The following is a 15,667-nucleotide window of genomic DNA, read 5'->3' as shown; positions in this document are numbered from 1 at the left end:
TAGTCGGCTGGCCCTCGCTACATATTCGTCGCCAGACCCACTGGCTCCAGGTCATCTACAAGTCTATGCTAGGTAAAGCTCCGCCTTATCTCAGCTCACTGGTCACGATGGCAACACCCATCCGTAGCACGCGCTCCAGCAGGTGTATCTCACTGATCATCCCTAAAGCCAACACCTCATTTGGCCGCCTTTCGTTCCAGTACTCTGCTGCCTGTGACTGGAACGAATTGCAAAAATCGCTGAAGTTGGAGACTTTTATCTCCCTCACCAACTTCAAACATCAGCTATCTGAGCAGCTAACCGATCGCTGCAGCTGTACATAGTCTATTGGTAAATAGCCCACCCTTTTCACCTACCTCATCCCCATACTGTTTTTATTTATTTACTTTTCTGCTCTTCTGCACACCAATATCTCTACCTGTACATGACCATCTGATCATTTATCACTCCAGTGTTAATCTGCAAAATTGTAATTATTGGCCTACCTCCTCATGCCTTTTGCACACATTGTATATAGACCCCCCCTTTGTTTTCTACTGTGTTATTGACTTGTTAATTGTTTACTCCATGTGTAACTCTTTGTTGTATGCTCACACTGCTATGCTTTATCTTGGCCAGGTCGCAGTTGCAAATGAGAACTTCTTCTCAACTAGCCTACCTGGTTAAATAAAGGTGAAATAAAAAAATAAAATTAAAATTAAAAAAAGTTGGTGAACCAGGCGAGGCAATCATTTGAGAAACCAAGGCTGTCGAGTCTGCCGATGAGGATGTGGTGATTGACAGAGTCGAAAGCCTTGGCCAGATCAATGAATACGGCTGCACAGTAATGTTTCTTATCGATGGCGGTTAAGATATCGTTTAGGACCTTGAGCGTGGCTGAGGTGCACCCATGACCAGCTCTGAAACCAGATTGCATAGCAGAGAAGGTATGGTGAGATTCGAAATGGTCGGTAATCTGTTTGTTGACTTGGCTTTCGAAGACCTTAGAAAGGCACGGTAGGATAGATATAGGTCTGTAGCAGTTTGGGTCAAGAGTGTCCCCCCCTTTGAAGAGGGGGATGACCGCAGCTGCTTTCCAATCTTTGGGAATCTCAGACGACACGAAAGAGAGGTTGAACAGGCTAGTAATAGTGGTGGCAACAATTTCGGCAGATCATTTTTAGAAAGAAAGGGTCCAGATTGTCTAGCCCGGCTGATTTGTAGGGGTCCAGATTTTGCAGCTCTTTCAGAACATCAGCTGAATGGATTTGGGAGAAGGAGAAATGGGGAAGGCTTGGGCGAGTTGCTGTTGGGGGTGCAGTGCTGTTGTCCGGGGTAGGAGTAGCCAGGTGGAAATCATGGCCAGCCGTAGAAAAATGCTTATTGAAATTCTCAATTATGGTGGATTTATCAGTGGTGACAGTGTTTCCTATCTTCAGTGCAGTGGGCAGCTGGGAGGAGGTGTTCTTATTCTCCATGGACTTTACAGTGTCCCAGAACTTTTTTGAGTTAGTGTTGCAGGAAGCAAATTTCTGCTTGAAAAAGCTAGCCTTGGCTTTTCTAACTGCCTGTGTATAATGGTTTCTAGCTTCCCTGAACAGCTGCATATCACGGGGGCTGTTCGATGCTAATGCAGAACGCCATAGGATGTTTTTGTGTTGGTTAAGGGCAGTCTGGTCTGGGGAGAACCAAGGGCTATATCTGTTCCTGGTTCTAAATTTCTTGAATGTGGCATGTTTATTTAAGATGGTTAGGAAGGCATATAAAAAAAATATCCAGGCATCCTCTACTGACGGGATGAGATCAATATCCTTCCAGGATACCCCGGCCAGGTCGATTAGAAAGGCCTGCTTGCAGAAGTGTTTCAGGGAGCGTTTTACAGTGATGAGTGGAGGTCGTTTGACCGCTGACCCATTACGGATGCAGGCAATGAGGCAGTGATCGCTGAGATCTTGGTTGAAGACAGCAGAGGTGTATTTAGAGGGGAAGTTGGTTAGGATGATATCTATGAGGGTGCCCGTGTTTAAGGCTTTGGGGAGGTACCTGGTAGGTTCATTGATAATTTGTGTGAGATTGAGGGCATCAAGTTTAAATTGTAGGATGGCTGGGGTGTTAAGCATGTTCCAGTTTAGGTCGCCTAGCAGCACGAACTCTGAAGATAGATGGGGGGGCAATCAGTTCACATATGGTGTCCAGAGCACAGCTGGGGGCAGAGGGTGGTCTATAGCAGGCGGCAACGGTGAGAGACTTGTTTTTAGAGAGGTGGATTTTTAAAAGTAGAAGTTCAAATTGTTTGGGTACAGACCTGGATAGTAGGACAGAACTCTGCAGGCTATCTTTGCAGTAGATTGCGACACCGCCCCCTTTGGCAGTTCTATCTTGTCTGAAAATGTTGTAGTTTGGAATTAAAATGTCAGAATTTTTGGTGGTCTTCCTAAGCCAGGATTCAGACACAGCTAAAGTGTGCTAAAGCAGTGAATAGAACAAACTTAGGGAGGAGGCTTCTAATGTTAACATGCATGAAACCAAGGCTATTACGGTTACAGAAGTCGTCAAAAGAGAGCGCCTGGGAATAGGAGTGGAGCTAGGCACTGCAGGGCCTGGATTCATCTCTACATCGCCAGAGGAACATAGGAGGAGTAGAATAAGGGTACGGCTAAAAGCTATGAGAATTGGTCGTCTAGAACGTCTGGAACATAGAGTAAAAGGAGGTTTCTGGGGGCGATAAAATAGCATCAAGGTATAATGTACAGACAAAGGTATGGTAGGATGTGAATACAGTGGAGGTAAACCTAGGTATTGAGTGATGAAGAGAGATATTGTCTCTAGACCAGGAGATGTGTCTCTAAACCAGGAGATGTCATTGCATGTGTGGATGGTGGAACTAATAGGTTGGATAAGGTATAGTGAGCAGGACTAGAGGCTCTACAGTGAAATAAGCCAATAAACACTAACCAGAACAGCAATGGACAAGACATATTGACATTAAGGAGAGGCATGCTTAGTCGAGTGATCAAAAGGGTCCAGTGAGTGGAGAGGTTGGTTGGGGGTCACGGTGATTTAGACAGCTAGCAAGGCCATCGGTAGCAAGCTAGCATAGGATGGAGGTCTGTTGTTAGCCACCTCTTGCGTTCCGTCAGTAGATTAGTGGGTTTCCGTGTGGTAGAGGGGATTAATCCAAATCACACAACAACAACAAAAATAAAAACAATAGATATATTTATAGAGGCCCAAGAAGAAAACATAATAATGATAAAAATAAATAAATTGTCCGATTCTCTATTCAGATAGCAGCCGGTAAGACAGCTAACGGTTAGCAGGCCGCAGATGGGCGTTCAGGTAACGTCGCGACGGAGGAGCCAGACGGATCTCCTTCGGGTAGATAATGTCGGTAGTCCAGTTGTGAAGGCCCGGTGGGGCTCCGCGTAGGCAGTAAAACGGGTCCCTATAGGTGACTGCAGCCCAGGAGTGATTGATGGAACTCAGGAGTGATTGACGGAGCTGGCTAGCTCCGGAATAATTGATGTTTGCTCCGGAATCGACGAAGGCCGATAGTCACACGGATAGCAGCTAGCTAGCTGTGAGATCCGGGTATGAATGTCCAGAGAGCAGTCGAAATCCAGGGACATGGAGAGAAAAATTGGTCCGGTATGTTCCGTTCCGAGCCGCGCTGCGCCGTACAGAACTGGCGAAAGATTTTCGAGCTAAAGGATAGCTGATGACCACAAACCGTGGTTAGCTGAAAACTAACGATTTGCCAGTAAAGGAGCTAACTAGCTTCTGAACTAGCTTCTGATTAGCTTCTGGATTAGCTTCTGGCTAGCTTCTGGCTAGTTACAGGCTAGTTTCAGGCATGTCTCAATTGTCTCAATGCTTAAAAATCCTTCTTTAACCTGGCTCCTCACCTTCATCTACACTAATTGAAGTGGATTTAACAAGTGACATCAATAAGGGATCATAGCTTTCAGCTGGATTCACCTTGTCAGTCTATGTCATGGAAAGAGCAGGTGTTCTTAATGTTTTGTATACTCAGTGTAGAGACATTCTGAGTAGGTGTCGGAATTCCCCTTAACTGCATCGCGGGTTTGACAGAGAAAGAAACAGCTCTTGTTACTTAAGAAGATAACTTTGCAGAAGGATCACAAAAATAAAGAAAATTGTGGCCATAAGCCTGTGTCCTTTTGTTTGAATTTAGATAAAACACTTAAGAATATATTGTTGAATACAATTGGGTGTTACTTTGTTTCTGATTTACCTCTGCTTATGCATTGTTGGTTTGGGTTTCTTGGCAGACAAGACAATGGCCATGTCTTGGCCAAGCCCTAGTGCTGTTTTATACAGGAATGCATACTACGGACTCTATCCTTGTGTGGAGCTTTTTAGTCCCTTATGGTAATGCCTCTGATGTGCTTCTATTCAGTTAGGTTCTGTTGATGCTCTCCTGGATGTGCTGGGGTTGAGTATTGGCTAGCTTACCTTTCATGCCAAATTTGTCCAATATGAAGTATGCTTTTTAAATCTATCATCAATGGGTTGTGGTGCTCACTGCTGTTAACATAATTAAGTCACAAATTAAATTCTGTCTCTTCTCACAGAGTGATCGTCTCCTTATCAAATGTGGAAAGATTGTAAATGATGACCAGTCTTTCCTTGCTGACATCTATATCGAGGATGGAGTCATCAAGTAAGTCTTATTAGTTTGAACGCCATTGTTGGCACTTTTGTTGGCTACATACACTGCTCAAAAAAATAAAGGGAACACTTAAACAACACAATGTAACTCCAAGTCAATCACACTTCTGTGAAATCAAACTGTCCACTTAGGAAGCAACACTGATTGACAATACATTTCACATGCTGTTGTGCAAATGGAATAGACAACAGGTGGAAATTATAGGCTATTAGCAAGACACCCCCAATAAAGGAGTGGTTCTACAGGTGGTGACCACAGACCACTTCTCAGTTCCTATGCTTCCTGGCTGATGTTTTGGTCACTTTTGAATGCTGGCGGTGCTTTCACTCTAGTGGTAGCATGAGACGGAGTCTACAACCCACACAAGTGGCTCAGGTAGTGCAGCTCATCCAGGATGGCACATCAATGCGAGCTGTGGCAAGAAGGTTTGCTGTTTCTGTCAGCGTAGTGTCCAGAGCATGGAGGCGCTACCAGGAGACAGGCCAGTACATCAGGAGACGTGGAGGAGGCCGTAGGAGGGCAACAACCCAGCAGCAGGACCGCTACCTCTGCCTTTGTGCAAGGAGGAGCAGGAGCACTGCCAGAGCCCTGCAAAATGACCTCCAGCAGACCACAAATGTGCATGTGTCTGCTCAAACGGTCAGAAACAGACTCCAAGAGGGTGGTATGAGGGCCCGACATCCACAGGTGGGGGTTGTGCTTTACAGCCCAACACCGTGCAGGATGTTTGTCATTTGCCAGAGAACACCAAGATTGGCAAATTCGCCACTGGCGCCCCGTGCTCTTCACAGATGAAAGCAGGTTCACACTGAGCACATGTGACAGACGTGACAAGAGTCTGGAGACGCCGTGTAGAACGTTCTGCTGCCTGCAACATCCTCCAGCATTTACCGGTTTGGCGGTGGGTCAGTCATGGTGTGGGGTGGCATTTCTTTGGGGGCCGCAACAGCCCTCCATGTGCTCGACAGAGGTAGCTTGACTGCCATTAGGTACCGAGATGAGATCCTCAGACCGCTTGTGAGACCATGTGCTGGTGCAGTTGGTTCTGGGTTCCTCCTAATGCAAGACAATGCTAGACCTCATGTTCCTGCAAGAGGAAGGCATTGATGCTATGGACTGGCCCGCCCGTTCCCCAGACGTGAATCCAATTGAGCACATCTGGGACATCATGTCTCGCTCCATCTACCAACGCCACGTTGCACCACAGACTGTCCAGGAGTTGGCGGATGCTTTAGTCCAGGTCTGGGAAGAGATCCCGCAGGAGACCATCCGCCACCTCATCAGGAGCATGCCCAGGCGTTGTAGGGAGGTCAAACAGGCACATGGAGGCCACTAGCACCACTGAGCCTCATTTTGACTTGTTTTAAGGACATTACATCAAAGTTGGATCAGGCTGTAGTGTGGTTTTCCACTTGAATTTTGAGTGTGACTCCAAATCCAGACCTCCATGGGTTGATACATTTGATTTCCATTGATCATTTTTGTGTGATTTTGTTGTCAGCACATTCAACTATGTAAAGAAAAAAGTATTTAATAAGAATATTTCATTCATTCAGAACTAGGATGTGTTATTTTAGTGTTCCCTTTATTTTTTTGAGCACTGTGTATATATATATATATATATATATATATGGGGAATTTTTTAAAATCTTATTTTGTAATGACTTTAATCATTTCTGGTCTCTCCCTCTCTTAATACATTTCTTCTCCTCAGGCAAATTGGAGAGAACCTGATAGTTCCTGGTGGGGTGAAGATCATTGATGCCCATGGACGCATGGTGATGCCCGGGGGCATAGATGTGCACACACGCTTCCAGATGCCAGACAGGGGCATGGTGTCAGCAGATGACTTCTACCAGGGCACCCGTGCTGCTTTGGCTGGGGGAACCACCATGATAGGTATGTACTAATGAAATGCTTCATCCCCAATGACACACTTTACAAGACACCCCTAGATTCTGAAATACAGATATCAACCAGCCAAAACATTTGTTACTAATTTACCCTTTGCAGATGTTCATGTTGCCTCATGGTTTTGAACATTATGCCTTCTGTAAAACGTGATAATGTTATTGCTAAGGTGGTTTCAATGACAATGGTCTGTGTGTGTGTGTGTGTGTGTCTGTCTGTCTGTCTGTCTGTAGTTGATCATGTGGTTCCAGAACCTGGTGTGAGCCTGGTGGCAGCGTTCAACCAGTGGAGGGAATGGGCCGACAGCAAGTCCTGCTGTGACTACTCCCTGCATGTGGACATCACTAACTGGCACAAGGGCATGCAGGAGGAGATGGAGAGCCTAGTGAAGGACCACGGTACGCAACTAACACAATTACACAAACCATTGTCACCCATTCACTCATGACAGTTGGGGTGGGGGAGCTATGATTTCTACTAAGACTCTCCTTGTGGTTTATTTCCTTCCTGTGACTGTCCTTTCCTCTCCCTTTGCTAACCCTTTGTCTATTGCTACTATTGCTCATAAGTTTTCTATCTTTAGGTGTCAACTCTTTCCTGGTCTATTTGGCTTATAAGGATGTTTTCCAACTTTCCGACTCCCAGGTACGATTTGAAGCATTTCAGATTGGTATGATTTACTGGCGACGGATGGAGGAGTCAACATTTGTGGAGGCTTGTGCATGCATTTAAAGTTGTGATTGCATTGCACTTTGCGTAAATGCATTGCATGAAATTATATTCTGTATGATCTTGCTTGGTAACACTTTACTTGACATCCAGTGTCATAACCATGTCATAATATGTCATAACCTGTTATAATATGTTCAGAAACACTGTCATGACATATATATTTATATTTGTCATGATATATATTGTGTTATTTTATGGCTGGTTATGACACCTACATAAGAGTGTAAAAACCCACAAAACCTACCACACAAAGCAAAAACATTCCATTACACCATAGTCTGTGTCAACAGTATCTCTATGTTATCTATTTTTTTTGTTGTTGACCATATTAAATTATCATTGTAATTGTGTGCACATTGATGTCAGACATGCAGCTTACCCCAATGCTCTGTTGCTGATGACTGAGATGAATGCAGGAACAGATTTCAGGAGCAGGACAAGACACCCTCTTTTTGACTGATGACTGATATAAGGGTGTGTACGAGATAGGCCTATCTGGCTTGTATGATTATTAAGGTCATAACGCTTTTTGACAGTGTAATAAAGTGTATTTTCATAGTCCAAGTAAAGTGACACAGTATGGTCATAATTCTTCATGAGTGTCATAAAGTTATTTAAAATATGATGAATAAAGCATGACTATAAATGTATTACACCAACAACAAAGGATTTAAGAAACAAACTTTAAAACGAAAGGAAACTTCTTGGCAGGGAAAAAAAACTAGTTTGAATAAATGTGGGTTTTGACACTTCCCGTGTCATAACCAGCCATAAAATAATGCAATATATGTCACAACAGGTGTAAAAATGGGTTATGACAATGTTATGACCATATTATGACAAGTTATGTCAGCTGTTATGACATTAGCTAATGGTTATGACCATGTTATGGCACTGCGTGTCAAGTAAAGTGTTACACATTGCTTAGAAACTCTTTGAAGGCTGAAACCTATTTTGAGATTAGTACGTGTAAAAAGTAGTTGATGTCAATGGGGGATTTGCATGGATTTATGCAGAACACTGCTCCAACAATTATGAGATTATTGAAGCCTTCTTCACCTCCTCTGGAATATCTACTGCTATCTGACTGCTAGATAAAGGATTGTGGGGTGATTGATCTCTCTCACGTTGCACATGTATTTCTGGGAAAGCTTTGTTAATGGCACTGTATTGAGTTTTCCCACTCAGTACAGGCCGGTTAGTGGTTAGGACTGCCACTGGGGATGACTCTTGTAACACGTGCTGAAAGATTGCCTGACAGTTTCCTGTGGCCTATTGCAGCTGTCAATTCCTAGTTGATTGCCATGTGAAATCTGAGTTGAACCATGTGGTCAACCTAAAGAAGTAGAGTAAATGAATTAATCTATGCATTTAACATTCTCATCCAACATGTCTTGCTCTGACAAAGATCTCCACTAAAGCTTGGACCACCAAAAAACACATTGTAAATGTCCTCATTGGTAAAACCCCTTGTTCCCAGGCCTGTGTGTTGAAAGGATGCTTTCCTCTTCCTGTAGATGTACGAGGTGTTCAATGTCATCAGAAACTTGGGAGCAATCGCTCAGGTGCACGCAGAGAACGGGGACATCATTGCCGAGGTAACAGAACTTCTAATAAGTCCTATCACCTTGTCCCAGTTTGCTGTCTCCACAGGCCAAGCCACTAAAGCTGTTGTCTGATGTGTTTGCAGGAGCAGCGTAAGATCCTGGAGCTGGGCATCACTGGCCCTGAGGGTCACGTGCTGAGCCGCCCGGAGGAGGTAACTACGACCTCTGGCCAAGTGCTGTGCTTCTATTAGTCTTCTACTTGAACTTGAAGTGTTCCTTTGGTTGTTTTACATGGAAAGCAAGAAAGTGGCTATATGATGTTACAGGAAAATGTTGCTTTTTTACAACCAAATCTAAATTTTTAATGTAAATCTCATGTTATAGATGGGTCCAAGTGGAAGCCCTGAAGCCCTTGGCAAAATAAAATAAGAACTTAGACTCTATTAATTATCTTGTTTGAACAAGTTAGTAAAAAATATATATGAATGTTTAGTCTAATTAGACCTAATTTGTTATGCAGCTTGTCAGACCGTGTAATGGTTGCTGCATTATTAATTGACAGTTTTTTTATTGGCATTCAACAGCAGCCCTGCTTTAGCCTGAGCATGTAAGTGGGCGAGTGTTGAGCGAGGAGCAGAGTGTAATTTGAGCAGATTTGAAAAATGGTGTGTACCTTCTCCTGCTTCAATTTCGCTCTGCCCTGCCTAGCATTTTTTGTTTCCTTTTTTACTGTTCTTTTAATTAGGCCTATTTGGTTGTAATTATTTAGCCTACCCCACCCAGAGTAGCCTATATCTAGTTTATATTCTACTTTAACATTAGGATATGTAGTTTCTATTTTAAATGACTAAATGTATTCAGGGATGTTTTAGGTAGGCAATCCATAGGTGACTGTAAAACGTATTTTTGTTTTTCTTGGAATAGGAACACCATAATATAAATAAATCAATTTAATTCATCTAAAATATCAGAAATAAACCGTAAATATTAAAGGCCAGTATCAGCTTCTTTTCATAAATAAAATAGATAAATAAATAAATCGTCTCAAACTGCAGCAGTCAAATGATTTGCGCACAGAAGCAAACGCCAATAAGCTTCACATGCGCATTAAGCATATAGGAAATGCGCTTTACAAATTAAATAATATTATTATTATTATAAAGACAGGTGAGAGAATGAAAACAAGTAGGCCCTCAGGTCATGACACAATACTGTCTTCTGCAGGAAGATAATGAGATTTCAACATACAATAGGGACCGGCACAGAGTCCAGTAGGACAGTGTCACAAGGCTACATAGTCATATGCCTACACTTCACTGCTGGAGAGAATACACTAGAGAACGAGCGATGTGGATTTTTTTTAGGGCTGATTCCGATACCATTTTTTGCCGGTAAAGTAGGCCGATATTTTATATAATTAAATTTGAAAATGTTGATGACAAAATCATTTTATTTGGAAGGTAAATCTCTTAATTAACTAGGTAAATCAAGATGCCATACAATAGGCTTACTCACAGTACAGGTGAATGCATATTCAATAGGAGTGTGTGCATGCATTGAGTTATTGAGCTTGTTTTGACTGATTGGTGGTCTGATGCTTCAGATGACAAACAAATAGGTTTGCCTTCCATTTGGGACTGATATTATCCTACTGATCAACAACATTCTCATAGAAGCATCACTACAGCATGTCACGACTGTATGGAAGGACATCATAATGGCACTGCTGTTAGTTTGAGAATATAAAATCACATATTCAATGCACATGGATCCAACATAACGTCATGATTTGTGATCGCAGATGTTTATGAAACTATAATTTGTCATGATCAGTGATCAGGATTCTTAAATGTATTCTTAAATTTATTTTGCTGTCAGGCCGCATCTTGAAACAACTCAGCTGCCAGGACGAAACTCGAAACAGCTCAATTGGCCAGTTCAGCTCTCTGTCAAGAAATAGGCGGGTTATAACTTGATCCTACTGCTACGATTGGTTGAGCGACTGTAACTTAGTTGCCATTCATATCTCCTCATCCCGTGTTGCGAACTTTGCAGCTAGATTTAACGAGGTTTCAGACCCCTCCAGTGACTTTTATTGACAAAAGAGTATAGCGACAAATGTAGCTACTTATTAAGGCTGCCTCAGCGACTTTTGTTTGATCTTTATCGACTTCCCTGTTTGTGCCCGCTCGGCTGAGTGTGTGCACCCATCCCTTGTGCCCGATCTCCGGCCTCTTCGTTCCGCCCCTCCCCCACCTCTCGGGAATTCCCCGCTGCAGCAGCGAGTGAGGTAATTAAAAAATATATATATATTTCTTTATTTCACCTTTATTTAACCAGGTAGGCCAGTTGAGTACAAGTTCTCATTTAAAACTGCGACCTTGTCAAGATAAAGCAAAGTTGGGTGGGCTATTTACAGATGGGCTATGTACAGGTGCAATGATCTGTAAGCTGCTCTGACAGCTGATTAAAGTAAGTGAGGGAGATATGAGTCTCCAGTTTCAGTGATGTTTGCAATTCGTTCCAGTCATTGGCAGCAGAGAACTGGAAGGAAAGGCAGCCAAAGGAGGAATGGCTTTGGGGGTGACCAGTGAAATATACCTGCTGGAGCGTGTGCTACGGGTGGGTGCTGCTATGGTGACCAGTGAACTGAGATAAGGCAGGGGCTTTACCTAGCAAAGACTAGATGACCTGGAGCTAGTGGGTTTGGCGACGAATATGAAGCGAGGGCCAGCTAACGAGAGCATACAGGTCGCAGTGGTGGATAGTATATGGGGCTTTGCTGACAAAACGGATGGCACTGTGATAGACTACATCCAATTTGCTGAGTAGAGGGTTGGAGGCTATTTTGTAAATGACATCGCCGAAGTCCATGATCGGTAGATCGATAGGATGATCAGTTTTATGAGAATATGTTTGGCAGCATGAGTGAAGGAGGCTTTGTTGCGAATTAGGAAGCCGATTCTAGATTTAATTTTGGATTGGAGATGCTTAATGTGAATCTGGAAGGAGAGTTTACAGTCTAACCAGACACCTAGGTATTTGTAGTTGTCCACATATTCTAAGTCAGAACCGTCCAGTGTAGTGATGCTGGACGGGCGGGCAGGTGCGGGCAGTGATCGGTTGAAGAGCATGCATTTAGTTTTACTTGAATTTAAGAGCAGTTGGAGGCCACGGAAGGAGTGTTGTATGGCGTTGAAGCTTGTCTGGAGTTCAGTTTGGACACTGTGTCCAAAGAAGGGCCAGAAGTATACAGAATGGTGTCGTCTGCATAGAGGTGGTTCAGAGAATGACCAGCAGCAAGAGCGACATCATTGATGTATACAGAGAAAAGAGCCGGCCCGAGAATTGAACCCTGTGGCACCCCCATAGAGACTGCCAGAGGTCCGGACAGCACGCCTCCGATTTGACACACTGAACTCTGTTTGAGAAGTAGTTGGTGAACCAGGCGAGGCAGTCATTTGAGAAACCAAGGCTGTTGAGTCTACCGATAAGAATGCGGTGATCGACAGAGTCGAAAGCCTTGATAATCCTTAAGATGTTTCTACAACTTGATTGGAGCACACCTGTGGTAAATTCAGTTGATTGGGTGTTTTGAAAAGGCACACACCTGTCTACATAAGGTCCCACAGTTGACAGTGCATGTCAGAGCAAAAACCAAGCCAGAGCTTCCTAGAGCTGGCCGCCCAGCCAAACTGAGCGATCGGGGGAGAAGGGCCTTGGTCAGGGAGGTGACCAAGAAACCGATAAACACTTACAGAGAGATGGGAGAACCTTCCAGAAGGATAACCATCTCTGCAGCACTCCACCAAGCAGGCCTTTATGGTAGAGTGGCCAGACGGAAGCCACTCCTCAGTAAAAGGCACATGACAGCCCACTTTTGTGAGTTTGCCAAAAGGCACCTAAAGGACTCTCAGACCATGAGAAACAAGATTCTCTGGTCTGATGAAGCAAAGATTGAACTCTTTAGCCTAAATGCCAAGCGTCACGTCTGGAGGAAACCTGGCACCATCCCTACGGTGAAGCATGGTGGTGGCAGCAACATGCAGTGTGGATGTTTTTCAGTTGCAGGGACTGGGAGACTAGTCAGGATCGAGGGAAAGATTAGCGGAGTACTATCCCTACGATGAAGCATGGTGGTGGCAGCATCATGCTGTGGGAATGTTTTTCAGTGGAGGCGACTGGGAGATTTGCCAGGATCGAGGGAAAGATTAACAGAGCAGTCCCTGCCACTGAAAGTACAGAGAGATCCTTGATGAAAACCTGCTCCAGAGCGCTCAAGATGTCAGACTGGGCTGAATGTTCACCTTCCAACAGGACAACGACCCTAAGCACATGGCGCCAATAGATAGGGTCGCCATGCTTCCAGCCCCTAGGCAACTTTTTAGTATTTTGTTTTTTTATGTGTTGTTTCTTACATTATTTGCCCAGATTTGTTTTGTGTGATTACAGACAGCCGGGAAGAACTTTTGCATTTCAGAGCGGCGGTAACTCACCAGCATTACGACCAGGAATATGACTTTACCGAATTGGATCCTTTGTTCTTACCCCCCAGGGCAATTAAACTGATTCCAGAGGCTGATCCAAAACACCGCCGGCGGAGAAGAGGTATTTGGAGTGGACTTCTAGGTGCACACAACACCCGCATCTGAGTATATTGCTCGCTAATGTTCAGTCTTTGGATATTGAAGTTGATGACCACAGGGCGAAGATTTCCTTCCAGAGAGACATCAAGGATTGTAACATACTCTGTTTCACAGAAACATGGCTCTCTCTGGATATACTGTCTGATGGGTTCTCAATTCATCGTACTGACAGCAATAAATATCTCCGCGAAGAAGAAGGGCGGGGTATATGTTTCATGATTAACTACTCATGGTGTGTTTGTGATAGCATACAGACACTCAAGTCCTTTTGTTCACTCAGCCTAGAATACCTCACAATCAAATGACGGCCGTATTACCTCCCAAGATAATTATCTTTGGTTATAGTCACAGCCGTGTATATTACCCTTCAAGCCGATATCACAACAGCCCATAAAATAACTTCACTGGACTTTATGCAAACTGGAAACCACATATCCTGAGGCCGCATTTATTGAAGCTGGGGATTTTAACAAAGCACATTTGAGGAAAATGCTACCGATGTTCTGTCAACACTTTGACTGCAGTACATGCGCTGCTAAAACACTTGACCATTGCTACTTCAACTTCCTTCAGCAAATCTGATCATGACTCCGTTTTGCTCCTCCCTTCCTATAGGCAGAAACTCAAACAGGATGTACTCGTGCTATTTTTTATCACTGGGACTGGGATATGTTCCGGGTAGCATCTGAGAATGACATTGATGATTACATTGATACGGTAACTGAGTTTATCAGGAAGTGTATAGGAGATGTTGTACCCACTGGGACTATTAAAACCTACCCTAACTAGAAGCTGTGGATAGATGGCAGCATTCGCGCAAAACTGAATGTGCGAACATGGCAGAATAGAAACAGGGTAGTTATTCCCTCCGTAAGGCAATCAAACAGACAAAACGTCAGTATAGAGACAAAGTGGAGTCGCAATTCAATGGCTCAGACACGAGACGTATGTGGCAGGGTCTACAGACAATCACGGACTACAAAGGGACAACCAGCCACGTCGTGGACACCAACGTCTTGCTTCTGGACAAGCTAAACACCTTTTTTGCCCGCTTTGAGGATAACACAGTGCCACTGACGCGGCCTGTTACCAAGGACTGTGGGCTCTCCTTCTCCGTGGCCGACGTGAGTACGACATTTAAGCGTATTAACCCTCGCAAGGCTGCCGGCCCAGACGGCGTCCCTAGCCGCGTCCTCAGACCAGCTGGCTGGAGTGTTTACGGACATATTCAATCTCTCCCTATCCCAGTCTGCTATCCCCACATGTTTCAAGATGGCCACCATTGTTCCTGTACCCAAGAAAGCAAAGGTAACTGAACTAAATAACTATCACCCCGTAGCACTCACCTCTGTCATCATGAAGTGCTTTGAGAGACTAGTCAAGGATCATATCACCTTTACCTTACCTGGCACATTAGAACCCCTTCAATTTGCTTACTGCCCCAATAGATCCACAGACGATGCAATCGCCATCGCACTTCACACTGCCCTATCCCATCTGGATAAGAGGAATACCTATGTAAGAATGCTGTTCATTGACTACAGCTCAGCATTCAACACCATAGTACCCTCCAAGCTCATCATTAAGCTTTGGGCCCTGGGTCTGAACCTCGCCCTGTGCAACTGGGTCCTGGACTTCTTGACGGGCCGCCACTAGGTGGTGAAGGTAGGAAACAACACCTCTACTTTTCAACACTGGGGCCTCACAAGGGTGCGTGCTCAGCCCCCTCCTGTACTCCCTGTTCACCCATGACTGCGTGGCCACGCACACCTCCAACTCAATCACCAAGTTTTCAGATGACACAACAGCAGTAGGCCTGATTACCAACAATCACGAGACAGCCTACAGGGAGGTGAGGGCCACGATCGGCTCCTTTGTTTTGTTGACGTTGAGTGAGAGGTTATTTTCCTGGCACCACACTATCCTATTCTACTGTATCTTAGTCTGTGCCGCTCTGACAATCCTCATCCAAATATGTATATATTCTTAATTCCATTCCTTTACTTCGATTTGTGTGTATTGTTGTAAAATGGTTAGATATTGCTTGTCAGATATACCTGCACTGTTGGAGCTAGAAACACAAGCATTTCGCTACACCCGCAATAACATCTGCTAAACACGTGTATGTGACCAATAAATTTGATTTTGATTTGATGACA

General features: G+C 44.2%; 1 protein-coding gene across 1 annotated transcript in view; it reads left to right on the top strand.

Annotated features, from left to right (window-relative positions):
• Nucleotides 1-15,667, top strand: part of dpysl2a (dihydropyrimidinase like 2a) — a 37,130-nt gene that overhangs the window by 11,280 nt on the left and 10,183 nt on the right. Inside the window, exons 2-7 of the mRNA XM_020471315.2 lie at nucleotides 4,575-4,663; nucleotides 6,387-6,571; nucleotides 6,817-6,981; nucleotides 7,167-7,228; nucleotides 8,833-8,913; nucleotides 9,006-9,074. Of these exons, the coding sequence (XP_020326904.1) occupies nucleotides 4,575-4,663; nucleotides 6,387-6,571; nucleotides 6,817-6,981; nucleotides 7,167-7,228; nucleotides 8,833-8,913; nucleotides 9,006-9,074 (651 nt within the window). The remainder of the gene's footprint in view (nucleotides 1-4,574; nucleotides 4,664-6,386; nucleotides 6,572-6,816; nucleotides 6,982-7,166; nucleotides 7,229-8,832; nucleotides 8,914-9,005; nucleotides 9,075-15,667) is intronic.

This window comes from Oncorhynchus kisutch, linkage group LG3 (assembly GCF_002021735.2).
Source record: "Oncorhynchus kisutch isolate 150728-3 linkage group LG3, Okis_V2, whole genome shotgun sequence".
Classification (NCBI taxonomy): Eukaryota; Metazoa; Chordata; class Actinopteri; order Salmoniformes; family Salmonidae; genus Oncorhynchus; species Oncorhynchus kisutch.
Note: the sequence above shows the minus strand (reverse complement) of the source record. Positions and strands in the feature narration are given on the sequence as shown.